Source organism: Balaenoptera musculus, chromosome 8 (genome assembly GCF_009873245.2).
Source record: "Balaenoptera musculus isolate JJ_BM4_2016_0621 chromosome 8, mBalMus1.pri.v3, whole genome shotgun sequence".
Classification (NCBI taxonomy): Eukaryota; Metazoa; Chordata; class Mammalia; order Artiodactyla; family Balaenopteridae; genus Balaenoptera; species Balaenoptera musculus.
The window spans coordinates 57,103,871-57,131,839 of NC_045792.1; the positions used below are offsets into that span (position 1 = coordinate 57,103,871).

A 27,969-nucleotide genomic window follows, 5' to 3' on the forward strand; every position below is an offset into this window, starting at 1 on the left:
CTGAGCATCCTGGGAATCCGTTCATCACAGCCAAAGACAGAAGCTTACATGCAAAAGCTAGGCCAGCAGTGGATGGGAGACTCCACAGTGCCAGAAATAAATTTTTGGCTTGATCTCCCAGTTTCCACTTTGTTTCTGCCAGGATCATAGGCTCAGTGTGTTTCTTCTTTTCTGCTATAATTATCCAGTCCCATTCCAGCTATAGTCTCCTGGCTGACAATTCCTTCTGCTTGTGGACAAAAAATACACACACTGAGCTGATTAACCAGGGCTTAAGTCATGGCGCACCATTCCTAACCGTGTGACATTAGGCAGATGATTTAACTTCTTTGGCACGCATCTGTAGATCAGAGGTTAATACCAGCCTCACAGGGTTATGTGAAGTATCCACACTGAACCTGAACATAGTAACTGCACTCACTAAATGTTCATCTTCCCGGATCCTCCCATTACACTTCCCAAGGGCACTTTCAACAGCAGCCCAAACAGCATGCACTGAGCCTCTACTATATGTCTGAAGAAAAACACACGACCTAAAAGTAGCGACTTAAGTTTTATTTGGGGATCTTACTGAAGACAATAGCCCAGGAGACGGCCTCTCAGATAGCTTTGAGGAAATGCTCGGAAGAGGTAAGAGAGAAGTCAGGATAAATAGGAGTTTTTTGCTGGAAAAAAAATGTAGTTGAACATCAAAAGATTACTGTCAATCACAAATAATAGACATCTCAAATTAATGATTTTAGTGCTTTTCTGTATATGGGAAGATGCAAGAATCTGGGTTCATTTAAATTATTCCTTAGGTATGCATCTTAACTATCTAGGGCCAATAGAATCCAAAGCACAGAATACTTCCTGTTTTTCTCCACCCTGAATTCTTTTCAGGGCTCACGGTGGGTGGAAGGCTGCAGTGACTAATGGCCAGATCCTTATAGAACTGGAATGGTGGGCAACATTCTTTGTTTACTAGAACGGCAGGCAACGGTCCCTGTCCACATCTAAAGCGGGTCTTAGAGGGTTGTGATACTAAAAATATAGGAAATAGCTTCCTGTTCTAGAAGAGTTTACAATGTAGTCAACGATATGGCTTCCACGACCTCCACGAATTCTTACAACAGTCCCAGACAGTCGACAAGGCTGAAACGAGGTAGAGGGGGTCAGAAGGTACACAAAAGTAGGGACATAGAGTCCAAGGGCGAACATAGACTATATGCGTCTACACTCCACGTGCACGTGTTTGTCCGGCCACAGGACACAATTACCGGTTGTTTAAGTGTCTGTCACCCCCATAAGACCACCAACCACCTGAGGGCGACCCAGTCCCGGTTAACTCCTACCATCCCTTTCTCATGCCGGGGCCTAGACACGGAGCAGGTCCACGCACTGTTCGGCCTTCTCACTCGAGGGGCGCCTGACCATTGGCTCTTCTGTAAGTGGGGGCGCGAGCGTCACGCTTCGTGCCCCCTCCCCGTCCTTTACTCCCCGAAGAACCCAGGCCAGGACCCGGAGGCAGCGGGAAACCCAGCCGCGCCCAACGGCCGTTGGCGGTTATCTGCCACCTGCTGCTGCAGCCCAGATTGGCTCCTTCCTCTGGCCCCACGGCTCCCTTAACCAATTGTCAGCGAGGCCGGCCGGGAGGCCCCGCCCCGCGGGGGCCCGCGCTGGCACCTGGGGAGAGCGAGCGGTTTGCGGAATCACGGGTGGCTGAGTTGGGACCAGCGGACTGCGTCCCTGAAAGGAGAGAGTGCTCTTCTACCCGAGCCTCTGGGCGCTGTTAAAAAGAGCCCTGGCTAGGGGCCAGAGGCGTGTATGACCCTGGGCAGCCTCTGCTTCTTTCCGGGAGTCAGTCTTGCCATCCTCACAATGAAGTTGGCGGGGCGAGGGGTAAGCCTATGGGGGAACGAAGGGTCAGACGCTGGGATCGGCTCCCGGAAATGGAAGTGGAGGAAGGCGCGGAGAAAACGCTGGGCGTGGCGGTCTCTGCGGAAATGCGGCAGCTAAAGGGCCGCCTCCCAGCCCTCGGAGCCCGCAGGTCCCGCCCCCGCCCAGCAGGCCCCGCCCCATAGATCGAAGTCGCGCCGCACCCTCTGCTTACATCTCTGCAAGCCCGGCCGGCCGCGCCTTTGGGTCGAGTACAGTCTGCTCTCCGTGGATGCGCGCTCCGCCCGCCGACAGACATATCTGCCAGTACTCGCTTGTTCTCCCTGCGGCCCGGTGAGCCCGGCCCCGGCCCGCCCCAGCCCTGCGCCCGCTATACCTGCCCTACTCCCGCTACCCTGGCGGAAGGGACCCGCGCGCCACCTTTAATTTCACTCCTAGCCTCCCACCCTATTTTGTATTTTACCTTTAGTTGTTTTTCTTTATCTCTCTTCTTTCACTCTTTTCGTGTCTTGCTTTTGTTCTTTACTTCTCGCGTTCAAATGGCTGTAATAGAAGCCTTTACCCTTCCACTTCCTCTCCTCGGCCGGGGTGGGGGACCTTCAGCGAAGACCAGAATGACCTCTCCCACTCCAGGCGGCCCCAGGCCATTCCTGGGGCTCTTTCTGCTGGCAGGAGGCTTTGAGCTGCTTGATGCGGCCTCAGCAGGGCCCGCTCCAGGCCCCTCTAACCTCCTCGCAGACCCGCTCTGGTCCCTAGTTGACTCAGCGAGTCTCTGACCCATCATGACTCCCCCCCACCCCCCGCCCCACTCCCACTCACCAGAGTCTGCTGTGTTGCGGGACGCTTCTCCAGAATACTGAGTTCCACTAAAGGAGAAGTCTGCAACAGAGCAATGTGTGATACTAAGAGAGCAGACGGGGGAGGGAGGACTCCTGGGTTCATCCCCTCCTCCAGTGTGTCCCCCTCCTCCAGTGTGTGCACTTAATTAGTCCCCAGCTGCCCTGTGGGAAATGGACCCTGTTCCCTACCCTCACACCCACCGATAAGGACTGAGTGGGCTTATGTGCCTTGGACAGATGGCCCTTTCCTTGCTGGGGTGTGGTCCTTTAAGGTCCATTTCCCTTTCTAAACTCTCCTCCTTTGCCCTCACCTGCAGGACACATAGTATGACCATTAGGTGTTTCATCTCCCAGCCATTTTCTATGGAAAACCAAAGGGATCAGGCCATGATAGCCACTGGCAGCTTTGAAGAATGGGATGCCTTTAGAGAAGCTTGATCTTGAAGGCCTCAGCGTGAGATCTAACAGAGCCGGGTAAGAGTCCATTCTAAGGGAGGGATCTTCTACTGCCTCAGCCCTGTGGTCTGGGGGCAGGTTTAGCAGGACATTAACACAAATAACTAGCACCACCATCCCAGTAAAGTCACTCTTAGCGTTCACAAAGCACTTTCATATATCCCTGGTCTCGTTCTGGCCCTTAAGCTGAACTGACAATCCAAGGATGGTAATCCCCATTTTACAAAGGAGGATATTGAGCCCCAGGTGGGACAGTGATTAGCCCCAGGTCACCCTAGGAGTCAGCAGCAGAGTTAGGACAGGAACCTATTGTTCTAACTACGTATTGTTGACTCAAACTTTTGACTATCCTTAAGATTGCAGTTAGTAATCAGGTGAAAGTGGTTATTTGCTGGGGATTGTAATATATTATTAACTATTTCTCGTTAGGCCTGAGTTTAATCTTCTTGGTATGGTCTTTAGCACAGAGACCTTTGCCTTCATACCCATGCCTCTGAAGGACCTGACTTATGGCAAACCCAAGGCAACATTCAAAATGGCAACTTAGCCTTTGCACTTGTCTCTGAGGTGGGCAGGGGCTGGGCCTGATTCTTCTCTGGCCCTCACAACACGTTGCAACCCAGATCAAGGTCAGGACATGATTGACTCATGTCATCATGTCTCTGATGCCCAGAGAAGGGATGCCGTTTGCCTGAACCTTCTCAGAACTGTCACATTGTCATGAGAGAACTTGGGTGTTGGACCTCCTTGTGAAAGGCCTGGGGCTGAGAAAACAGCAGGAAAGAAATGAGCTGGGCACAGTGCAAAGCAAATAGCATAAGCTTTGGAGCCTGCAGACAGGACGCTTACTAAGTTCCCTGTTCTGAAACATGGAAGTAAGGGCAGCCACCTCACAGGGCTGCACTGACAAGTAAGTGAGCTAATAGAATGTGCCAGGCAGAGCGGGGAGGAAAGGTGTGGAGCACTTCCTGGGGAATGAGGATGTCAGGGCAGGGACGCTGGGGGTTCTGGAACACCTTCATCAACCCCTTCTGCTGCTTGAGTGCCAGCCTTCACTGAGCCTCATGTGGGCCAGGCTCCAGGGAAGCATGAATAAGGCCAGGAACTGAGTGGTGAGTAGCGTTTAGACTTCCCTGTTTGCCCAGCCACCTGGGATGAGAAGCCCAGGAGGAAGAAGCCTGGTGAGCATTTTGTTTCCATGGGTCTGTGTGTTCACAACTGACTGCCACCACATCATTCCTCTGCTGGCCAGCCCTTTCCTCCCGGCCCCAGCAATGGGGGCAGCCAATTAGGTGAGGCTCAGAGCAGCCACTCCTACATAGTGAGAGAAAGAAACTCAGGGGAGAGAAGCAGGTCACCCTCCTCCACTGGGGTGCTGGGCTCACTTCCTCCCAAGGCAGGGGAGGAAGGTGTTGTTCCAATTCTGAGAACAAAATGGAGGTTTTGGTTTCCTTTGTCACTATAGCTCTGACCTGTACTTCCCCATCCCCACCTCTCATGAAGATGTGGATCCCTCTATATTATAGGAGGAGAGGAAACTGGCCAGAGAGGGAATAGTTTTTCCTGCATTACACAGCAGGCCCAGGGTGGGGGTGGGTACAGCACCTATGCACTTACTCTCAGCCCTGAGAATTGCTCAGTATCCTTCAAGGCCCAGCTAAATGCTACCTTTTCTAAGTCTTTTCTGATTACCCACCCTTTCTTTCCCAGTGGAGTTGGATGTTCCCTCCTTTGCACTTTGAGACTATGTTCTGCAAGCCCAAATGCAGCTTGAATCACCTGTCCATCCCCCGTGCCAGACAATAAGCCCCCCTCTAGGGTAGATATTATCTCCTGCGCCTCAGTGAGCCAGTGCCCAGCAAAGCAGACTCCTTGAAAGAGTGACTCTAGAGAGCCCAAGCTGTGTGCGGGCTGGTGGGGAAGAGAATTAGACTGAATTGAAGGAGCTGAATAGGTCTTGTTCACTCCTTTTCTTCTAGACTTAGTTCAAGACCCATAGGAACCTCTCCTTCTTAAGACATCCAGGGCATAAGCCTGTGGGTTTGTGCCTGTCAGGCCTTGGTCTAGCTGAAACCTTTTCCCCACTTCTGTCTGCCCTCTAAACAGATCTGCAGAATCAGGAATGTGGGCATCAGTGAAATTTCTGCACCCAGCAGACAAAGGGCTGGGCCAGTGCCTGTGAGGTAGCACTAGGATAGCTGTGATCCAGACACTCCCTGTGGTGAAAGGGAGGACTTCTCAGGAATGAATTGCTTCTCCAGCCCCTGTCTGGGTGCCTGTGGAGTTCACTCCTATTTGCCCTCCAGGGGCAGCTCTGGGTCCTTGCTTAGGGAGGTGGTGCTATCAGGGGAAGTGGGGTGGGGTAGTGAGAAGGGGGGGTCTGGAGCTTCGGCTTCTGATGGAACTTCTCTCTCCTTGGCTTAGATTCCAGCAGAGTTCCTCTGTCTCGTCTTGTTGCTGACTGAAGGTGCCCCCTTCTTTTTTCTTCATCTCCTGGGAGGTAGCAGGAATTGGCATTATGGTTGGGTTCAAGGCCACAGATGTGCCCCCTACTGCCACTGTGAAGTTCCTGGGAGCTGGCACAGCTGCCTGCATTGCAGATCTCATCACCTTTCCCCTGGATACTGCTAAAGTCCGGCTACAGGTGAGGAGATGAAGCCTGGGGTTTTGATGGTGGCTAGTCTGCTCCCTCCCCAAGACACAGACTCCTCAAGGGCCAGTGGGGTTTTTGGGGGCTGTAAATTTTAGAGCATAGGGATGGAAGGAGATGGGGTGGGCAACCACCTGCCTTGGCCTTGCAGATCCAAGGAGAAAGGCAGGGGCCAGTGCAGGCTGCGGCCAGTGTCCAGTACCGCGGGGTGCTGGGCACCATCCTGACCATGGTGCGCACCGAGGGCCCCCGCAGCCTCTACAAAGGGCTGGTCGCCGGCCTGCAGCGCCAGATGAGCTTCGCCTCCATCCGCATCGGCCTCTACGACTCTGTCAAACAGTTCTACACCAAGGGCTCTGAGCGTGAGTGTGGAGCTGGGCCATAGGCCTCTTGGCCTCTTCTCAGTGATGGTTGATCCTAGTTCTTTTAGCTGCACAGTTCCTTTAGGCCCCAAGACCTCTAGGAGGAATTTCAGATCAGAGGAACTGAGAACTAGAAGGGTCCCTGATTCTTCTAATGATTCCTGAACACCTGGGCTGTGCCAGGCTCCGAGTAGGGCATCATCTCATGACAGTCCTCACAACCACCTCGGGAGCAGGTGGTTTCATCCCCGTGTTACAGATGAAGAGGCTGAGGCTTGCTGGGGTGGGAGGGACTTGGCCAAGGGCACATTAATGAGGAGCCAGAAAGAAAACACACTCAGGACTTGTGCCTCCAAGGCCAGCACTCTTCCATTTCACCTTCTCAGCATGCCATGCCCACCCTCCATTTTACACGTGAGGAAAATGAGAACGCAGATCAAAAGGTTGACTTTTCCCAAGATCACACGGCAAGGAGAAGTAGATCAGGGATGAGAACCCAAGTCCTATGAATCCCAGTCCTTGAGAAAAGCCACTTCTCTCGGAGCCTTTCATATTTGTCAAATTTCACTGCCAGGGCCCAGGTTTGATCCCTGGTCGGGAACTAAGATCCCAGAAGCCACGCAGCGCTGCCAAAAAAAAAAAATGATTCTGATTTCTCAGGGCTGTTGAGTAGGTAAAATGAAGTGAATGAAAATGCTTTATGAAAGAAAGCATTAAGTCTCATTTTGTCCTGCTCCTCGCTCTGTCCCAGTGCCCAGCACGTAGTAGACACTCCCAGTGATACACTGTATGATGCAAAAAGTTCTTAGAGCAGAGCTAGTCTGGGTCTTATTACCGAAAGGTTACAGTGAAGACAGGAAATGACAGTGACGTGGTTTTGGTGAGGAGAGGTGGAAAATGAGTGTAAACCCAGCTGGCCACTGACCCCCATGGTTCTCCCACAGATGCCGGCATCGGGAGCCGCCTCCTGGCAGGCAGCACCACAGGTGCCTTGGCTGTGGCCGTGGCCCAGCCAACAGATGTGGTAAAGGTCCGATTCCAAGCGCAGGCCCGGGCTGGAGGTGGCCGGAGGTACCAAAGCACCATTGAGGCCTACAAGACCATTGCCCGAGAGGAAGGGTTTCGGGGACTCTGGAAAGGTGTGTACCAGGTGTTTTCCCTTCCCCATCCTCCTCTTCCCCTATTCCTTGGTCTCACATAGGCACCCTTTCTTTCTGCAGGGACCTCTCCCAATGTCGCTCGTAATGCTATTGTCAACTGTGCTGAGCTGGTGACCTATGACCTCATCAAGGACACTCTCCTGAAGGCCAACCTAATGACAGGTGAATTAGGGTAGATGATGCTGGGTCTCACCTTCCCCCAAACCAGGAGCCAGTGTGGGTCTGCCTGGAGACCATATCTTTTCATCCCATTTCCCCTTTGCTTATGGAGTGAGTTTCTCTTTCACTGAATTGAAGCCAACTGGGGTGAAGTTTCCACTTTGCACGTTGAGGCGCTGAGGCTAGATTGGCAAAGTGACTCTCAGAGAGACTGGGAGAGGTCCCAGCTGCAGTCTCTGTGTCTCTAAAACCACGAGACCTTAGCTACTTAAATCATCTCTTTCCTTCTGGAATTATGGGGTGAGGAGTCCTGACTGCTTCCCCTGCTCCTCCTCCTTGGCAGATGACCTCCCTTGCCACTTCACTTCCGCTTTCGGGGCGGGCTTCTGCACCACCATCATCGCCTCCCCTGTCGACGTGGTCAAGACGAGATACATGAACTCTGCCCTATGCCAGTACCGCAGTGCTGGCCACTGCGCCCTCACCATGCTCCAGAAGGAGGGTCCCCAAGCCTTCTACAAAGGGTGAGCCTCTGATCCACCCCACCCAATTCTAGGCCTCTTGGCCACCTGTACCTATCACACAGGTGAGAGAGAACCACCCAGAACTGAGTGGTTGCCGTGGCAACCACGTGTCAAACTATTTCTGATCCTGGTCCTGGCACTCTCGTGCTCTTAACTCCTTCCTTTCAGAGTTGCTATCATGCCTACTTTGTGGGTGTTAAAATGGAGACTCACAGGGGACTCTTGCTCACAGGCCACAGCTCCATTACCTGGGCCCTCCCAACTTCCTTGGGACAGAGCATCTGGGTTGGATTGGATGCCAGGGCCCAGCAGGGTGAAAGAGATGACCTGTGTTTTCTCCCCTCTAGGTTCATGCCCTCCTTTCTCCGATTGGGTTCCTGGAACGTGGTGATGTTCGTCACCTACGAGCAGCTAAAACGGGCCCTCGTGGCTGCCTGCGCTTCCCAGGATGCTCCCTTTTGAGCCTCCCCTGCTGATCACCTCTGGCTTTGGCTGCAGCCTGGCCCTGCTTCCCTTTTCCTCCTCCCCTCATTCCCTTCCCTCTCTCCCCACCCCTTCCTTCTGCTCCCTTTCCCACCACCTCCCTTCCCTCTCCCCACATTTTCACCCCTCAGCTCCCCGTTGCCTCTCACAGTCCCGATGGAGTTGACCCCAGCTGACACCGTGGGAAGCCTGGCACCAGCCAGCATCTCAAGCCCTCAGTCCCTTGAGAAGTTCAGCCTGACTCTTCGTCCTGCCTCCTGCCCCTGAGCCCGACTAGCAGGTCACCCATAAAACAAGCTCAACCTTGGCGTCTCCTCCCTCTCTCTTTTACCAGAGGTCTTGGTCTAATGGGCCCTTTTGGCACCTGGTAGGCAGGGGAGGAGCCACCTGACTTGGAAAGGGGGGTGTGACCCATCTTCCTCCAGCAATCTGGGTGGAGGTCATCCGGTCTGCTTCTCTTTCCAGACCAGGCCAGGGCTGAGGTGGCAAGTAAAGGAGCGGCCTGGAGTCAGCAGTGGCCTTGCTCTCTCGCCAGACCACTTGGCTTTCACTCACCAGTGTCTGGTACTCCAGTACCTGCCTTTCCAACCCCCCAGCTGGCCCTGGGCCTGTTAATCTGCAAAATGAGTGTTCCTGTTTGCCCTGCTTCTCCTGTGCTGCTTGGAAGATTTAGAGGAACTTAGGAACCTTAGATGCTGTAGGCTTATTTTATTCCATTTTACAAATGGGAGATCCACCTCCCCCAAGTCCCAGGCTTAGTGAGGACAAGTCAGGTTGCTTCCCATCCTCCACAGTCATACCCTTAGGAGGCGGTATAACTGCATTGGGTGGGACAGGCTGTAGAGCAGACATCCAGCCTCAGCAGGAGTCTTTCCATTTAGAGTCTCACCCTCACCCCAGGCTAGAGATCCCAGGGAGGTGGTGACAAACCAGGGCTGTCAGCCTCCCTGTCCCTCTTCCTACCATCTGTCTCCAGTCAGGAAAGCAGGTGGGCAGGGCTACTTCTGTTTCAAGGGTTAGGGGACTCTGTGAGGTGCCAGAATCCCAAGGCATCTCGTGAAGGGCTGGGCCCTTAGAATTAAGCCATCCAGGCCCATTTTATAGATGTGTGAAGAAGCTAAAGGCTGAGACAGGTCATGCAGGCAAGGACACACAGGAAATCAGCAGCTGAACTGGGACTGGGACTCAGACTCCTCCCTCCCCCTGTGCACTTTTCCCCTAGGGGCTGGGGTCCTTCAGGAAGCCTGTTGGGCAGCTGTGGAGCCAAGCCCAGAGAACATGACCTTCCTGTTTAAGTCAGCTGGTGCTACTGTGCCTTCCTCAACGGTCAGAGCTGGAGGCTGGGCCCTTCAGTGCTTGGGCAAGGGGTCCAGGATATTAGGGTTGTAGAGAAGTAAAGAGGGCCCAGGATTCCTCACCTTACTTTTTATTTTTATTGAAGTATAGTTGATTTACAACCTCACCTTACTTTTGAGCTGAGGTCTCATAGTCCCCAAGAGGGACAGGGTTGGGGGCCATGAGTCAAGCCAGGGTGAAAGTGGCAGGGAGTCAGCATAAGTGGAGGACCCGGTCAGCGTGCTTAATGCACCTTAATTCTCACATTAATCCTCTGAGGCAGGATTTGTTCTGCACCACAGGAAACTGAGGGGCAATTTGTTGCCTTAGGCATTGTCAGCTGGCTCATTCACCAGCCTTGTGTTTCAGACACTGGCATGGACATGAGGCCGCCAGACTTCATCATGGTTCTAGGCATGACCCTGAAACAATGAGGGGCTGGGCAAGGTGGTAGGAACCACTGGACAGCATACCAGGAGGCCTCAGTAACTCCTCAACCCGTAATGCCTATAAAATACCTGACTCACAAGGTAGCACTGAAGACCACACTGAGGTAATAACAATCTCATAAATGGCTCTCACAGGCCTGAGAGTCTCACCATGAGGAAGAGGTTAAGAGCAGGCCTTGCTGCTGCCCTAGAGGAGAGCTGGAGCACCAGTTTCACAAGGCAGGCCCTCACCCACTTGCTAGCTCTCAGAACAGGGCACCTACCACCACCTCGCCACCTGGTTCCTGCCTCAGGGCAGAGTCGGCTTCACTCCTCTGGTTTCCACAGCCCTGCAAGATAGGGATTGTAAATAGCCTCAGAGGTGAAGCGATTTGCCCAAGGGTACACAGCTGGTTAAGTATAACACCTGAGGTGCATCTAACTCCAAAGCCCCCATTCTTTAGTGAACCCTGGGTCAAGACTCTGTCTCAAGGTCTGCTGCTTTCTCCCTGATGGTTTAAAAATGGCTGACTGGTGGTACTGAGCCCCCATTTAAGAAAAAAACCTTAAGCTAATATGCTTTGAATGGTGGAATCCAAGCAATATGGATATTATGGGGCCCTTTTCTGGCACCTCTTTTTTTTTTCTTTTGGGGGCGGGTGCCGCTCTGCGTGGCTTGCAGGATCTTAGTTCTGTGACTGGAAATTGAACCCGGGCCCTCAGCAGTGAAAGCGCGGAATCCTAACCAGTGGACCACCAGGGAATTCCCTCTGGCACCTCTTAAGTCACTTCACAAAAGTGGCCACCCTCTCTGTCATAAGCTTGGATCTCTCCTAGCCCAAGTCCAGACTCAAGTGAAGGGCACCTCCCCTGGCACAGAAGAGGTGCGTGCTGCACTGTCGATGGAAGGCAGGCTGGGGTAGCAGGTGTGGTCTGCAAAGGCCCAGCTGGGCTTGGAGGCTGGCACTCCCCCAGGCCACATTGGTAGCAATGCTGTAACCCTGATAATCTAAGCAGTGAGTTCACTAAGCACTTTCACACCAATGAGCTGCCTGAGGAGGGTTATGGGTTCTGCTTTACTAACAAGATGGATAATAACATCCAAAGGGTCAGTGGCAGGATTGGGAGCAGAGCCCAGTTCTAAGACCCTGCCTAGGGCTTCCCTGGTGGCGCAGTGGTTAAGAATCCACCTGCCAACGCAGGGGACATGGGTTCGAGCCCTCGTCCGGGAAGATCCCACATGCCACGGAGCAGCTAAGCCCATGTGCCACAACTACTGAGACTGCGCTCTTGAGCCTGCAAACCACAACTACTGAGCCCTCGTGCCACAACTACTGAAGCCCGTGTACCTAGAGCCCATGCTCTGCAACGAGAGAAGCCACCGCAATGAGGAACCCACGCACTGCAATGAAGAGGAGCCTCCGCTTGCTGCAACTAAAGAAAGCCCGTGTAGCAACAAAGACCCAACACAGCCATACATAAATAAATAAATAAATTAATTAATTAAAAATAAAGTTCCCTTTAAAAAAAAAAATAATAAGACCCTGCCTAGAGGCAGCCCAGGCAAGGCAGAAACCAAAGCCATTTCCAGCACTTGTGTCCTTCGTGCTGCTTCTAATCTAAGCAGAGTGAGGCTGTGGGAAGTGGCCTTCAAGGTTCTGATGACAGCTTTGCCACTGAGCCCTGTGTGACCTGAGACGAGTGTTTTGTTCTTTTTGTGCTTTGCTTTCCTGAGTACAATGTGACTATATTACATTAGAGACTGCCCTTCCAAAGATCATGTGTCATGAGAAATCGAGCTGGGGACCCTCAGAGACGATGCAGCACTGCCCCACGCTATCAAGGTGGGAGCACAGAGGCTCTGAACCCTCAGGGACCTGGCCAGGCTCACACAGCCAGGACAGGGTCCCAGGTCCTCAGCTTCTTGAGCCCTGCCCTTCCCTCTGCTCCACAAGAAGGGCTGTATGAAGCTCTTCTCCCTCCAACACACACTCTCTTGGGTGTAGCTGGAGGATAGGAAATAAAACTTTATTGTATCAGTTTAAAATCCCAGGCCATCTGGTCCTCACGTCATGCCTGTGCAGTGGGCTGGCTCCCGTGCACACCCCGTGCTGGGGGTAGGGGTGGGGTCAGGCCCAGCTAGCCTTCTCTTACCCCTGCTCCAGTCTCCAGCCCACCAGAGTTATGTCAGCAACGCCTGGCGCAGCATCTGCTTCTTCTGGGGTGTGAGGCGGGTGGGGAACTGGATGTCAAAGAAAATGAAGAGGTCCCCCTTCTTGGTGGGGTCCTCTGGCAACGGCATCCCCTCACCTGGCACCTTCTTGAAGTACTTGGGGCTGAGACGGGAGGACGAAAGAAGGGGGCTCAGAGGGCACCCCAGAGCAGCACAACCGCCCCTGCCCAGAAAACCTCAGGCATGGGGCGGTCAGCAGCTTCTAGAACTAGTGGGAGGGGAGAGGAGACTGGCTTGTTCCAGACAACTTGCTCCCTGAAAACCGTTTACACTGAGGCTCTGATGGTGGATTCCAGGAATCCCATTTTAGATGGGAAACAGGACAAGGAGCAGACCCTGGGTTGGGTTGGGGGAGTGCTGGGCTGCTGAGCTTCCCATGCAGAGGGCCTTGCTTGGAAAAGGGCTTAGGGGATGCAACTCAGAATTCTAGAACTTCTAGAGGATGAAGGCAACAAGGATTTCCCAACACAGGGGGCCTCTGGCCTCCACAATGGCGGCCCGCAGCTTGGCCAGAGAGGGGGCTGGATTTCAGTCTCTCTCACCCCTTTGTGCTGGGTACAACCTGAACAACTATACCAGGCCAGCCTGTCCGACACACCCTCTAAGGACCAGGCAGCCCTTCTGCGTACTGGGGCCCAAGCAGATGGACTCACTGGACGATGTCATTGATGGGGATGTTGAGCAGACGGTCATCTAGGGTCTTCACCTCCACGGTGCAGCAGGTCAGAGCCTAGGGGACATTAAGGCCAAAGGTGGGAGTGGGGGAGGTCCCCATGTCCATTCTGTTTAGAAGGCACTTTATGAGACTATTCAGTGCCAGGCCCTAAGCACTGGAGACAGAAGGATGTTCAAGGACTAATAGGTGAGTGAGCCAGGCTATTACCTGCCCTCAAGGAGTTCACAGTCTGGGAGATAAGAATGATGTTGATACATGTTATGACAGAGGGAAGTAAAGGGGTCGGTGGGAGCCAAGGTGGCGGGTCCACCAAACTATTCTGGGGTGGGGCAGGAGGGCCCCATAGTGGTGGTAGCAGTTGATGAGGGCCTTAAAGGGTGAGGAGGAGCCTGCCAGTTAGACAAGGTGGGCAGACAGCACTCCAGGCAGAGGGCCCAGCATAAGCAAGAGAACGAGGGTGTGAAAAAGAATGCACCCAATGGGCAGGAGCTCTAAGTGGCAGTGGCTGGAGTGCAGGGGATGAGATCAGCAGGGGCCAGACAGCAGAGGACCTTGAATGCCATGCAAAGATGTTTAGACAGGAGTGTGGCAGGGTCAGATAACTTTGTGGAAAGACCCTGGTGGGGAAGTGCCTGAAGGAGATGAGAAGAAAGGCAGGAAGGCCACTGAGAAGGCTGCTGCACACACCCAGATGCACAGACCTGGACAGTGGGGCTGAACAGAAGTGGACCAAGCGGAAAGAGATTTGGAGGTGGAATTAACAGGACTTAGTGCCTGACCGCAGGTGGGGTTGGGGAGGTGTGGCAAAGTCTAGGCTGGTGCCCAATTTTTTGCTTGTGTTGTGAGGGCGCAGAGGGGCCACTCACACTCAGGAGTGAAGACAGCCACAAAGGTTTTGTGTGGCACTTATCACGTTCTGAAGGCCTGCGCCATGCACCGGGGGGAGTGGGGAGTGAGGCCTGCTTGCCTCAGAGCCTCCCATGGGGTGGGGGGGCCTCACTCTGATCTGCCCACCCCTTGTTCCTCCACTTTGCCCACTCACCTTGCCCAAGGGGATGGAGTTCACGAAAAAGAGGTTGTCGTTCTCCCTGCGGAAGCGAGGGTGTAGCTTCTCCTTTACGATGAAGATGACGTCGGCTGGGATGATGTTGGGACCCTGGGCAGGGGGAGCCAAGGGATGACAAGGCCTAATTGGCTGTGTGACTTTGGCCAAGTTTCTGCCTCTATTGTCCCCATGTCATCCTCTGAACAATGAGGAGATTAGACCAGGTTTTCTGGAAGGGCCTTTCCAGTCTGGCTTCATAGCCCCTCCTCTGAGAAGCCTACCCCAAAGAATCCTGCTCTACCCCGATTACTGTCCTCTACTGAGCAGCCCAAGTAGATGAACGCAGCTGGAGGGCAGAACACTGTACTGGGGACAGAGAACTGCCTGCAAGTCTATTCTGCCAAGCTTCATTAAGTTCCAGAACTCTGCTGGGTCTCTTCTGGGCCCTAGTGACAGAGGAATCAGACTGGCCACCACCCCCAAGGGCTTCCAGTCTAGTGGAGGAAACAGGCACACAGTGAATCCTCAGCAGGCTCAAGAAAGTGATAAAGGGAACCCAGAGGCGGGAGCTCAGAGAGGCGCTGACCCAGGGGAGGAGGTCAGGGAAGGATGCCCAGAGCATTGGAGCTGGGTCTTGAAGTGGGTTTTTCGGAAGTAGGTGTTTCATAAGTGAGAAAGGGGGCAAGAAGTACAGGCAGAGGAATTCATCACTCTGGCTCCAAAGACACCATCATCCTGCCTCTTCTCAGGACTTGAGGATTCAGCATGCCTTGGACAATAATTTTATATTTTTATTTAAGTAAGTATTTAATTTAAAATTATTATAAATAAATGGTTTCTGCGTAGCTCCTATAGTTGGGCTTTACTCAGAGAAACACTAAAGAAAATCAGGAAGAACACTGATGTTAGGACTGGATTCTCCTTTCAGCTCTGGTGCCCTTGCCCAGGGAAAGTCCCTTCCCTCTCTAGGCCTCAGTTTCTCACTCTGCAAAATGGGGAGAAGCCCTGGGCTACCCACTCCCCGAGGTATTGTGTGAGGCTCTGTCCCTCAGAAGGGACATTAGGGATCAGCTCACCCACGCTGCAGACTGGTCTCCCTTCCAGACCAGGGCTCACAGGGGCAAGAAAAAGCATTGCCTCCTTCTCCCTCAGTCTTCCCACCACATGAACCCATGTGACTGTCCCTAGGCAGCGTCCCTGCTCACCTGGTCCCCTTCCTTCTCGAAGGTGATACGTGTGCCCTGCCTCCAACCAGGCTTCACGTCAATCGTGAGGATCTTGTCCTTGATGGTAGAGGAGTACCCATCCTCGTTCAGCACCTGTAGCGAGATGACAGGGGAGGGAGATTTGCTCAGGATTTCCCAGCTGGCCTTTACACACATGAGAGATGCTCCATGGGATCTGTGCTCAGCTCAGTTCTCTAGCAATGGGGAGAACTTGCCCTGAGCCATCCCCACTCCCACCCTATTCCACTGGAACCAAGAGCTTATGATTCCAGGATGGCAGGGCGTGTCATGGGGTTAGGGCCTGAGGTGCCAAGCAGTCACCATGAGTCGATCAAGGCTACAACTCCAGCCCTAGAAATTACGTGGCCCTGGCTTCTAACAGACACACGGTGAACACGCACTCACTTCCTCTCCCACCCCAGAGGCTTTGGCCCTGAGCCTCTGGCAGGTCTCTTAATCCCGAAGGGAGAAAGACCACAGAGGGCAACATATCTCAGCCTCACCCAAAGCATTCCTCTGTTATGTCATCCATCTATTCTCCAATCACGTACCCAGATGGGTGCCATCTGTGGAAAGCATGGCTACAGCTGGCATCTCCTCTGTTGGGCAAAGGTGTGAGGTGGCCTTGCTCATGTGCCTAGCACAGGGCTGGACCATGGGACAGGGCCAATGCGGGGTCTGGACCCTGGGGCACTGAGGGTCTTCTTCAACCAGTCCCCTTGGGAACTGTCCCCCAGCCCACCCCTCCATGCCCACACAGCTCCTTCTTACTCATGAGGCGGACACCCAGATGAAACCCAGAGGGTATGGTCTGGTAATGCCCAGAGAGCAGAATTCACAGGAGACTCCTCCCACCCAGAGCCCTCCCTCTTCCCTCAGGGATGGGGCTGAACTGAGAAGAACCGAAAGAGCTCGTCCCAGTTAGCACACAGAGGGGATTCCCACACTAGGGAAGAACCAGGCTAATACCCTCAATTGTCCCTTCCAAACTTCAGATTTTAGAATTCTACCATCTCCAAATCTAAGATTCCATGATTCTGTAAGAGACCATACCTGAGGTCTCCAGTTAGGGTCAGGGAGGAGGTGACCAGTAGGGTTGGAGGGGACAGAAGGTGGCTCCCAAGTACTCACCCTTCGGGAGATCTTAATTTTCTTGGTGCAGCCAAAGAATAAGTCCTCCAGGGACAGGTAGAGGTCTCGTTCGATTGGGGGGTCCTGTTTCTTGACCCCTCGGCCCCAGAGTCCCCCAAAGTTCAAGTCCACCTCATTTCCTTCTGCATCAAAAAACTCTGCAGGAGGTGGGGAGAGGCAAGGAGTAGGAGAAATTGTGTCCAGGAACTCGGATTCATAGACAATCCCTCCATCTCTTCAGTCCCCAAGTGTAATACCCAGACTCCCATTCCCACCTCGCAGACTCAGACTGTTTGGCCGGGCCAACGAGCTGTCCTTGTAATAGGGAAGAACCTTTGTACTCTATTACAAGTTAATCACTAAATGGATGTTACCTATAAGCTTAAATTATATGTAATGGCCCATCTCTGGGAACCCTACCTCCCAGGTAATAAGCATTAAGCTAAAATACCCTTGTTTAGCTCACAGGAAACATCCTGACCAGGCTCACCTGTGAATGACTGCAGGAAGGAAGAAATTAACACCTCCCCTCCTGAGGCTGACCGGAGCTAGGAAATGTGACTTTACTGCCTCCCCTTTTAGTATAAAGGAAGCCTGAATTCTAACTCAGGCAAGATGGTTCTTTGGGACATGAGTCCACCATCTTCTTGGTTTGCTGGCTTTTCAAATATAGTCGCTATTCCTTGCCCCCAACAACTCATCTCTCAATTTATTGGCCTGTCCTGCAGCAAGCAGTAGAAGCTTGGACTCAGTAACATCCTCAACTGTAGATCCAAGGATTACCATCTCTTGATGCCCTCTACTGCTTCATCCCCCACTTTGGACTCCCTTCACCCACACTTCCCTACCTCCCTCCCCCACCCCACCCCTACCTCTGGGGAAGTGCTCCTCAACTCTGGCTGCCTCAGGAGAGGAGTGTCCTCTGGTGGCAGTGGCTGGTAGTGCCAGAAATGATGTGCTGTTAGCTTTTGTGGAGGAGGGTCACAGCATGCCAGTCCTCCCTACCCTTCCCCAGGCTCCATTCCTCCTCCCTGTTCAGCCCAGCCCGAGACCACTAGAGACCTCAGACTCAAATTTCTATGAAGTCAGCAGCTGAGATGGGGAGAGGCAGGGTTAATCCCTAACAAATTAGAGGTGCCACCAACATGTTCCCAAACTCCTCTTTCCTCAACTTCTTCTAGCCCTTCCCAGCTCTACACCCATAACCCCTCTTGCTGCCCCACCTTCCATCCTAGTGCAAAGAGCCCCTGCCCTTGAGGTGCACTGCAATAGTCCGGGCTTCAGTTTCTCAGTCTGTGGGATGGGGTAACATGCTTGACCTGCCTTCCACCATTAGGATCAGATAACAAGATGATGATGAACTAAAACTAGCTCAGAGAGACCTCCTTGGTGGTTCAGTGGCTAAGACTTTGCCTTGCAATGCAGGGGGTGCCAGTTCGATCCCTGGTCGGGGAGCTAAGATCCCATGTGCTTCGCAGCCAAAAAAACCAAAACATAAAACAGAAGCAATATTGTAACAAATTCAATAAAGACTTTAAAAATGGTCCACATCAAAAAAAAAATCTTTAAAAAAATAACTAAAAACAAAACTCTCTGAGAGCTTACTACGTGTCAAGTGCTGTTCTCAAATCTTTGCGATATTATCTTATTGGCCCAGAGAGGTCAAACAAAATGCCCACAGTCCCACAGCTAGTGGTGGTAGAGTTGGGATGTGAACCCAGGAGGATTTGACTACAGAACCTGTGCCCTTAACCACTATGCTTAATGAAGCCCTTTGTAAACTGCAGGGGTCACTATCATAATTAAGATTTTTCTGTACTCTGCCCCTCCTGGTTAGTGTCACAAAAAGAACTTTGCAGGCTAGAATGACCTTAGGCTAGGGAGGGCAAGGTGGTGTCACACTCTGTCCCCTTAAGATGTGATGAGTCATCGACACAGATGTAGAGAACAAACGTATGGACACCAAGGGGGGAAAGTGGTGGGTGGTGGTGGTGTGATGAACTGGGAGATTGGGATTGACATATATACACTAATATGTATAAAATAGATAACTAATAAGAACCTGCTGTATAAAAAATAAATAAAATAAAATTCAAAAATTCAAAAAAAAAAAATGTGATGGGTCATCGAGAGGCCTGTGAATTACCGGGTCCCCTCTTGCATGGTTGAATTCATTTGTTCTCCCAGCACCTATGGTGTGCCAGGTCTCAGACACCCCAAAAGCCAGGTCACAGGAAGCCAAGCCCCTCAATTCTGCAGGGAGATGGGACACAAGAAGCCCTAGGGTGAAGCACTATAGCAGTATAACTCCTGGGCACTGCCTGAGGGACCCCCATACCATGAATCTGACCTTCCCTAATGAGCAATGCCCCTGTAAGCTCTGGTTTGGCTCCTCTGAACAGCTTCTTCTCCATGCACCTGTCCCTGGGAGAGATAGGCCCATTGTATGGCATTTTTCTGACTCCAAAGCCCATTTTCATAAAGATCATCTCATTTGATAATGACCTGTGAGGAACTGGCTGTTTAACAATGAGGAAACTGAGGTTTCAGAGAGGTGAAGAGATTTGTCCAGAATCACATGGCTCACAAGTGGTGGTGCACTGATTTGAAACAGGCCCTCTGACTCCAAGTCCCTTGCTTTTCCAGTTTCACCTGGAGTTTATAAACTCAGCTTCCTCTGGCAGACAGGTGAAGGCAATGCACAGTAGGAGGGGCTTCTGAGCAGGCTGTAGCCCACTTAACATATCAATGTGGAGAAGAGGAAGAGGAAACCTTTGAAATGCAGACAAGCTGTAGTATAGCCAGGGAGAAGGGGCTGGGGAAGCCAGGCAAGGAAAATCTAGACTCTGTGAGTTGCTTAACTGGAGCCAGGAAGGAAGACAGGTCTGAAGGTGAACTGTCCTTGCAAGATGATTCGGAGCCTTGGAAATCAACTCTTTGTCAGTTTGCCTTGAACCTGGAATCATTCACACATCCATCCCTGTATTCATCTCACTAACACACGCTTGTACGTTGAAATCTTATGCAGCCATTAAAATGAATAAAGTAGATCTGTTTATAATATAATGTATAATAAGATAATCTCCAAAATATAAGTGAAAAAAAATCAGTGTATATAATGTGGTCCTTAACAAAATAAAAGGCTATGTAAAAATAAATATAAGCTCATAAATCCATAGAATATTTCTAGAAGGATACAAACACTGTTAACAGTGAGTGGCTGCTTCTGGGGAAGGAATGGAGGACTGGAATTTCTTTTTCAATAACTTTTTTTTTTTTTACCATGGACTATATATTTCTTAAAGTAAACAAAACTACTCAGAGAAAAGCATCTTCTATAGCTATGTCCTTCCCAGTAAGGCAAAGGGGCAGGCAGGACCTCTTACCATTAAAGGGGTTATCTCCCCCAAAGAACTCATGGAAAACCTTTTCCGGGTTGCCGTGGAAGACATAACCAGTTGTCCACGGGGTCTGCGATCCAAACTCCAGAGGAATTCCACCCTTCAGGCCTTCCTCTCCGAACTTGTCATAGATGCCTCTTTTCACAGCTGTGGATATGTGTCACCTTGAGGAGGGATCCAGCATAGGGGCTAAGAGAGCTGGAGGGCTGGGAAGCAGAAGGATATGGGGCAGAGAGGAAGGGGCGGGGCGAAAACAGCCTTATTTCTAAGGTGCCTGCTGTCTGGCAGTCTTTGGAGGGAGACTCTAGAAGTTAGGGATTTCATTTCATCTTGGGTGGACCTAGGTATGATCCCCTAGCCCAGAGGAGAGATGACAAAGACTGGAACTTGCTGGGGGAGGGATGGGGATCGGAGAAGACAGTGAGAGACTGAGGGTCGGGCTATCATCCTGGGGTTTGGCTTAACTCAGTCATCACAGCTACTGTCTTTTGTGGAGTAAATAGAATCCTAGAGCCTTGAGATTGTAGGATGTAAGAATTCTAGAGCTTCCAAATTCTAGAGCTTTGAAATCTTAGAGTCTGAAGTCCTGAAAACTTGGGGCTGGAGAAACATTAGTGATCTTCTGGCCATTCTTCTGCACAGTATCCATGATTACAGTCTCCAGAACAAGCCCTTAGGGAACCCATGTGGGCACTGCCTCAGGCAGGGGCGGGGGATCTCTTTCCCTAGGCTTCAGTTTTCCATAGGAGAGAGATTTCCTAATCACAGACCCCTCTCTGTCCCTTTGTACATATGCTGTCCTCGGGGAGATGGAGATGTAGCTTCTTGGTAATCAGGGAATAACCGGGCGTGTCTGCCTCAGCCTTAGCCTTCTTCCCTGGGCAGCAAGCATCTCACTCTGTAGTCCTGCAGGGGACGGGTGGGGCATGGGGCATGTGGGGGGGCCCTGCCCCAGGTCCTGCACTGCTGAGACTAGGGGAGCACATCAGCCTAATCTGGGGGCTCTCCACACCACGTCCTCCACCTTAGTTTGTGTCTACTGAGAAAGGCAGTTCATTATGTTTTCTTTCTCAATTTGTTTAGATTCTGGGCAGGGAAGAGGAATGCTTACTCTCTGTTGGGCCCCCTCAGAAAGCCCAACGCTCAGAGACGTGAGGATGATGTTAACAGAGACGCGGGGCGGAGGAGCCGCCCTCCATGCTCAGTCCCAATCACTCACGGTCGCTCAGCACATCGTAGGCCTCCGCTATTTGCCTGAATGCCTCCGCTGCGGATGTCTCAGTGGACCTCAACGGGTGGTTCTTAAGGGCAAGTTTCCGGTACCTAGAGCGAGGAGGGTTAATATCCTGAGGCACAGACCAAGGTTCAGAGCTGGCTCTGCTGTCTGCTGCCTGGTGGTCTCTCGGAGCTTTGATGTTCCAGCTATAAATCAGGGCTGTGGTGGCCAGGGAGGCACATCACTCAGATCCCCTGGAAGAGAACCCAGTGTCGGGAGCATGGTTGACTGACAGTCCCAGTAGCTGCCCCACTGGCCATTTGTGCTGAGGCTGCATTGGCCCCAAGCTGCTCCCAACCTATGCCTATGCTTGTTGGGGTATCAGTGCTGCACCAGCCCTACAGGACCCAGGTCTCCTCCAATGCCCAACCTCTGCTTGAGGCCTCCCCATCAGTCTGGCTGAGATTTTCTCTGGACGACGCCACAGCCCTCCTTACCCAGCCCTTCCTTCCCTCTCTCCTTTCACAAGCATCAGACCTGCACTATGGTCTGAAGGCTCCCCGGCACATTCCTAGTCCCGCTTCATCCTCACAGTTGTTTCCCTCAAACACTTCTTGCACATCTAATTCTGTCTTGGTGTCTGAACTGACACACAGGCTTCTTGGGAAGATTAGATAAAATAAGGTGTCAGAGGGCCTGGTACAGAGATGCACTCAGCACAGATTAGGTCGTCTCGCTGTCTCCCCCACTCTGTGCTCATTCTTTCCCCTATTTCTTTTTTATTTATTTATTTGTTTGTTTATTTATTTGCCTGTGTCAGGCAGGTCTTAGTTGTGGCATGTGGGATCTTCGCTGCGGCATGCAGGATCTTTTGTTGCGGCGCTCGGGCTTCTCTCTAGTTGTGGCGTGCAGGCTCCAGAGTGCGTGGGCTCAGTAGTTGCAGCACGTGGGCTTAATTGCCTCGCAGCAATGTGGGATCTTAGTTCCCCGACCAGGGATCGAACCCGCGTCCCCTGCATTGGAAGGTGGATTCTTAACCACTGGACCACCAGGGAAGTCCCTCTTTCCCCCATTTATGTGTCTGCCCAATCCCACCACACAGTGATGCCACACCTGCAGCATCTGGGGATCTGTATCATTACATCCCAGGAGGAAAGACATGGCACGAGCTGGTGATTTGTGGAGAGTTTAAGACAGCACAATCCCTTAAGGTTACGAGTCCTGAGGTGCCCTGACCACCCATGAGCCTGTAGCAGTGAGGGGAGGGAGAGGTTACTGAAATCCCGCAGGAGAGAGTGTGTGGACAGGGCCTTGGTAAAAGCTGTGATCTTTGATTCAGGGCCATAGCCAACCTGAACAGATCCCATAAGAAGGGAGCTGGGAATAAATACCCCTGCCCCACCCTCCTCCCTCCCAATCTCCTGCCTTGTGCTCATTTTGCAGGATGCATCTGGAAGCCTGAGGGCCAGGAGGTCTACTGATGCAGTTCATAAGGGCCAGTCTCCCAGAGCAGAGAGCAGGGTGCAGAAAGGTGGGGCGGGGGTCTGCAGGAGCAAAAGGAGGGCAGCCGCACAGCCTCCTCAGTCACTCAGTACACATGTGGTCCCACACACGGTCCGCCGGTCACGGGGCGTCTCCTCAGCCCTGCTCACACTTTCCATGCCGGTGACCCCAGAGCTCTGCCGTGCTCCGTACTCCACTCCACACACTCCATGGACAAGCTCAGCTAGCCAACGGCTTTGAGCACCAGCTACACGCTGGTGATTCCCAAATCTCTATCTCAAACTAGTGCACTCCCTAGGCTCCAGACCTCTGTACCTAGCTGCCTACTCGGTATCTCCTCTCCAGTGTCTCACGGGCCCCACAACCTCAATGACCCCAAACGTGCACACATTTTCATTCCCTAAACTTTTCCCCATTTGTCCAGACCCTGAAGCGGAAAAGCTGAGTATCTTCCACTCCAAGTTCTCCTTCGTCCCCTCCACCCCCATCCCATCAGTCACCAAGGCACATCAGCTTTTCCTTCTAAATAATAATGTTTTCTTGCTGCTTCTTCATCCCTACAACCATTGCAGAACCATGTCTTCCTGTTTCCAGTTTCCCCCTCTCCAGTCTATTCTGTGTGCTGCCACCAGTTTGATCTCTCTCTCTGTTTTGTTAATTTGATGTTTTTAAAATGCTCCCTGACCAAGTCACTCTCCTGCCTGAACCCTTTACTGGTTCCCCCTTTGTCTTCAGCATAAAATTCAAATGTCTCTGAGATTCAACTTCCACTTCTCTCTCTGCCCTTCTCACTCACAGCTCTCCCTCCCTGCTCCCACGACCTCTCCTGTCCTTCTCTCCAGGCTCCAAACTCCGCACTCTGCACTGCTCATGGCTTTGACATTCTCCTCCCTTTACCTGGAATGCTCACCCCTCTCCAGCCCCTTTCATCTCCTCCTGGCAAATATTTATTCATCTTTCCACATTCAACTCAGGGGTCAACTCCTCCAGGATGTCTTCCCTGACTGCAGTTTCCAGTCTAGATTAGATGCTCTTTCCCACATCCCCAAGTGCCTTTGATCCTCGTACTTAGCACGTGGTGTTTCAGTTGTTTGATGGATCTGTCTCTCCCACCAGCCTGTGAGTGAGTCTCTCCAGTTGCTGTGTCCAGTTCTCTGTGTCCTCAGTGCCTAGCACCAAGTGCAGTGAGTAAACGTTGTGAAATCACTGTCCCACAAGGCAGCCCATTTCACTATGGGGCCAGTCTGACTTTTAGGCATAGCTTTCTCTTACTGAGTTGGGTCTGCTGTCCTGTGACTCTGCCTCCATCCACGAGGGTCCTGGTCCTGGCTCTGCCCTGGGGGGCCTTACAGACAGAATCTGCTCTGTCTACCTTGACAGACTTGAAGGCAATTTTCACACCCTCCCTGAGACTTCTAAACCAGCCCTTCTCAATTACAAAGGTTGTAGTCAGGTGTGAGAATTGCAAGAAAACTCTTAACAGTGAGTAAAAGTAACGAGGTTTGAGAAGAGTTCAGTTTTCCATATAAACTTGAGTGGTTTTAAGCTCTGCAGTAACATCACTCTCATTCACCTGCTTTCCTGAGTGGGAGAGAAAGGGGTGAAGTCACAGCCCAGATGTGGCAGCCTAGGATGAATGAGTGAGAAGTTAATAGCTGGGCGATTATGAATCATCGTGGTGCTTGTCTTCATTACATAAGTTTAGCCTTTTTTGGGGGGAGGGGTCAAAATCTAGGTACTCCCATGGGAGAGTGTGTCAAACATGTGACTCATGCCTTAAGAGTTGTTTCAGGGGGACTTCCCTGGTGGCGCAGTGGTTAAGAATCCGCCTGCCAACTCAGGGGACATGGGTTTGAGCCCTGGTCCAGGAAGATTCCACATGCCGTGGAGCAACTAAGCCCGTGCGCCACAACTACTGAGCCTGCGCTCTAGAACCTGGGAGCCAAACTACTGAGTCTGCATGCCACAACCACTGAAGTCCACATGCCTAGAGCCCGTACTCTGCAACAAGAGAAGCCACCGCACCGCAACGAAGAGTAGCCCCCGCTCGCCGCAACTAGAGAAAACTCGCGTGCAGCAATGAAGACCCAACGCAGCCAAAAATAAATAAATTAATTAATTAAAATTTTTTAAAAAAGAGTTGTTTCAGGGGAGAAAGGTTAAGGACTGTTGTTTGGAACATATATGGTTCTTTTAATCACTCTTTATAAGACATGGTTTCAGATGCAAATGATTGCTGGGCATTTTCATGCTCATTATCTCATATAATTCTATTTCAATACCACAACAATTCTTATTTTTCATTTTATTTTTTTTAAGAGATGGGAAAACTGAGGCTCAGAAAGGTTAAGCAATTTGCCCAGGTCACACATCTAGCAGATAGGAGAACCTAGGTTCAGACCTGGCTCTTTCCAGTGCTTAAGTTGGGCTTATCTTTCTGCATTCCAACTGCCCTCCCTCCTTGTGACCTTTCCCTAGACAGGTCTCACTGGCCAATGAAATGCTATGAACAGTGAGTGACATCACACACTGTCCCAAATTGTTCTCTAATTGATTAACGAGTTTGTGTCTTGTTTCGCCAGCCACACTATAGACTCTCTCTACTTACCCCACTGAGATCCCCTATGGGACTTGGCCTGTGGTAGGCAATTAGAGCAGGCAAGGTGTCTGAATACTGGCTCTGCAGGTTACTAGGCACATAGCCTGGGGATAATAATGGTACCAACCTCTCAGGGCTGTTGTGAGGATTAAGTGAAATAATGATGGAAGGTTCTCAGAACAGCATCTGCACAATTCAGTAAGTGTAGCTGTTTTCATACAACCTTAATTAATTAAATTGTCCTAGATTCCTCCCTTTTTTCTTTACCCTGCAATGACCCAACTTATAGCTAAGTCCATTCTCTCTTCTCTCTCCAGCCCACTGCCCTGCTTCAAGCCTCATCTTTTGCCTTGATTATCATGACAGCTTCTGAAGGGGTCTCTCTCCTTCCAAGATAGCTTCCACATGCCCTGTATGTCCCCTTTTGTAACATTCATCAAGCTTGCTGTGACTTATTCAACATCTGTATCCACCAACAAAGTTAAGCTGCACATCTGATTCACGATATCTCTAGCTGCTGAGACTGCACCGAACCCATATAAGTAGGCGCTCAGTAAATATTCGTCAAAAAATATTTTTTCAGAAAAATGTGCTGATTCCTGTCTTAGACACACCACAAAGTCCCCAAGACTTGATGGAACTATTCAGAGATGTAATTTATTCAATGCCAAAACCCCACATGGACAGCCAGAATAAAATATGTAATACATCCATCTGGTCAGGTCACTCTCCAGCTCACAATACTTTGGGTCTCCATAATATTAAGCATAAAGTCTCCTTTGTTCCCATTTTATTGCTAGGAAAACCAGGGTACCCAGGAGAGCAGACAGGGCATAGAGAGTAAAGGATGATGGATTGGGAACCCTGACCCAGCCCAAAGCCAGGAAGTAGGTGTGCAAGAAGCAAGAAAAGGAACAAGGTCTACCTTGCCTGCCCTAAGCTGTGCAGGAAAGCTCAGTTTGGAAGAGATGAGGGTGGGCCTGTCCCAGTACAACCCAAAAGCCTCGCTCCTGCCCCCACTCACGCATTCTTGATCTGGGTATCTTCTGAATTGCGAGTGATCTGGAGCACAGAGTAATAATCCTGGCCCATGGCTGGCTGGTTGTCAGTCGGTGGATAGTCCTGACTCCAGCGGATCTGTTAGTCTGCATTCAGTGGTTGCTCCTGACAACCGCACAGGGGCACTCTGGGAGTTGTAATCCTTCCTGCCTAAGCAAACCGCCTTCTCAGCTGTGCCCGTAGAAGAGGGATTGAGAAAACTGGGACTGATTCTGCGAGCCTAAGGATCACTCAACTCAGAAAACAGAGTTTTTCGTATGGACACCAAGGGGGGAAAGTGGCGGGGGGGTGGTGGTGGGATGAATTGGGAGATGAGGATTGACATACACACACTAATATGCATAAAATAGATAACTAATAAGAAACTGCTGTATAAAAAAAATAAAATTCAGAAAAAATAATAACAATTTAAAAAGAAAACAGTTTTTAAGGAGAGTAGCAATTGGTTTTAATTAAAAGTTTTCAGACAAATAAATAAATCTTTATTTTAGAATGCTTTTAGATTTTCAGAAAAGGTGTGAAGATAGTAGAGCTCTCAGATGCCCCATCAGGTTTCCCCTATCATTAACACGTTACATGAGTATGGTACTTTTATCACAAATAATAACCAATATCGGTACATCATTTATAACATAACTCCATCCTTTATTCAGATTTCCTAGTTTTTACCCTAATGCCTTTTGTTTGTTTTGTTTTTTTAAATGAATTTATTTATTTATTTTTGGCTGTGTTGGGTCTTTGCTGCTGCGCGTGGGCTTTCTCTAGTTGTAGTGAGCAAGGGGGAGCTATCCTTCGCTGCGGTGCGTGGGCTTCTCATTGCGGTGGCTCCTCTTGTTGTGCAGCATGGGCTCTAGGTGTGCGGGCTTCAATTGTTATGGCACGCAGGCTCAGTAGTAGTGGCGCATGGGCTTAGATGCTCTGCGGCATGTGGGATCATCCCAGACCAGGGCTCGAACCCGTGTCCCCTGCAAGCCCGTGTCCCGTGCATTGGCAGGTGGATTCTTAACCACCGCGCCACCAGGGAAGCCCCTAATGCCGTTTTTTGTTTTGTGTTGTTTTGTTTTTTCCTGTTCCAGGATCCAATCCAGGATATCCCATTAAACTTAGTTGTGGGGATTTCCCTGGCAGTCCAGTGGTTAAGACTCCACACTCCCAATGCAGGGGGTGCGGGTTCGATCCCTGGTCAGGGAACTAAGACCCCACATGCCACATGGCGCCACCAAAATAAATAAATAAATAAATAAAAATAAACGTAGTTGTCATGTCTCCTGAGGCTCCTCTTGGCTACAGCTGTTTCTCAAACTCTCCATGTTTTTGATGACTTTGACAGTTTAAGGAGTACTGGTCAGGTATTTTGTAGACTGTCTCTCAATTGGGATTTGTTTGATGTTTTTCTTATGATTTAGATTGGGGTTGGGGTGCTTTGGAAGGAAGACCACAGAGGTAAAGTGCCATCCTCATGCCATCAGGTCAAGGGTACCATCACCATGACTTATCACTGTCAAGGTTGACCTTGATCACCTGCTGAGGTAGTGTTTGTCAGATTTCTCCTCTATAAAGTTACTTTAATTTCCCCATTTCTGGATTGTACTCTTTCGAAGGAAGT

At 51.1% G+C, this 27,969-nt stretch overlaps 2 protein-coding genes across 5 annotated transcripts; one reads left to right on the plus strand and one right to left on the minus strand.

Moving 5' to 3' along the window:
- The first annotated feature begins 2,059 nt into the window (after positions 1-2,059).
- On the plus strand, positions 2,060-8,823 carry UCP2 (uncoupling protein 2). 2 transcript variants are annotated; one of them, XM_036861891.1, is made up of 8 exons: positions 2,060-2,211; positions 3,035-3,191; positions 5,598-5,817; positions 5,975-6,185; positions 7,130-7,324; positions 7,406-7,507; positions 7,848-8,028; positions 8,376-8,823. In XM_036861891.1, the coding sequence occupies exons 3-8, from the start codon at positions 5,692-5,694 to the stop codon at positions 8,488-8,490; spliced, it is 930 nt and encodes a 309-aa protein (XP_036717786.1). In that variant the 5' UTR covers positions 2,060-2,211; positions 3,035-3,191; positions 5,598-5,691; the 3' UTR covers positions 8,491-8,823. The 2 variants fall into 2 exon arrangements, with proteins under 2 accessions (XP_036717786.1, XP_036717787.1); XM_036861892.1 differs by having other exon boundaries at positions 5,678-5,817; positions 8,376-8,819.
- Positions 8,824-8,938: 115 nt separating this feature from the next.
- Positions 8,939-26,437, minus strand: DNAJB13 (DnaJ heat shock protein family (Hsp40) member B13). 3 transcript variants are annotated; one of them, XM_036861889.1, is made up of 9 exons: positions 26,329-26,425; positions 21,206-21,309; positions 19,972-20,133; positions 16,586-16,743; positions 15,434-15,547; positions 14,226-14,339; positions 13,161-13,237; positions 12,429-12,610; positions 8,939-10,624 (listed from the first exon to the last, which is right to left on the minus strand). In XM_036861889.1, the coding sequence occupies exons 1-8, from the start codon at positions 26,394-26,396 to the stop codon at positions 12,457-12,459; spliced, it is 951 nt and encodes a 316-aa protein (XP_036717784.1). In that variant the 5' UTR covers positions 26,397-26,425; the 3' UTR covers positions 8,939-10,624; positions 12,429-12,456. The 3 variants fall into 3 exon arrangements, with proteins under 3 accessions (XP_036717784.1, XP_036717783.1, XP_036717785.1); XM_036861888.1 differs by lacking the exon at positions 8,939-10,624 and having other exon boundaries at positions 12,282-12,610; positions 26,329-26,437; XM_036861890.1 differs by lacking the exon at positions 8,939-10,624 and having other exon boundaries at positions 12,345-12,516.
- Between the last annotated feature and the right edge of the window lie 1,532 nt (positions 26,438-27,969).

What these genes read in the sequence shown, in the direction of transcription:
- UCP2 (XM_036861891.1), top strand. Translation starts at nt 5,692, where the DNA reads ATGGTTGGGTTCAAGGCCACAGATGTGCCCCCTACTGCCACTGTGAAG. An exon ending in CTGCTAAAGTCCGGCTACAG is followed by an intron (nt 5,818 to 5,974) that starts GTGAGGAGATGA and finishes TTGGCCTTGCAG; the next exon opens with ATCCAAGGAGAAAGGCAGGG. An exon ending in CCCCAAGCCTTCTACAAAGG is followed by an intron (nt 8,029 to 8,375) that starts GTGAGCCTCTGA and finishes TCTCCCCTCTAG; the next exon opens with GTTCATGCCCTCCTTTCTCC.
- DNAJB13 (XM_036861889.1), bottom strand. Translation starts at nt 26,396, where the DNA reads ATGGGCCAGGATTATTACTCTGTGCTCCAGATCACTCGCAATTCAGAA. An exon ending in TCGAGAAGGAAGGGGACCAG is followed by an intron (nt 14,340 to 15,433) that starts GTGAGCAGGGAC and finishes CCCCCTGCCCAG; the next exon opens with GGTCCCAACATCATCCCAGC. An exon ending in CCCATCAATGACATCGTCCA is followed by an intron (nt 12,611 to 13,160) that starts GTGAGTCCATCT and finishes CTCCCGTCTCAG; the next exon opens with CCCCAAGTACTTCAAGAAGG.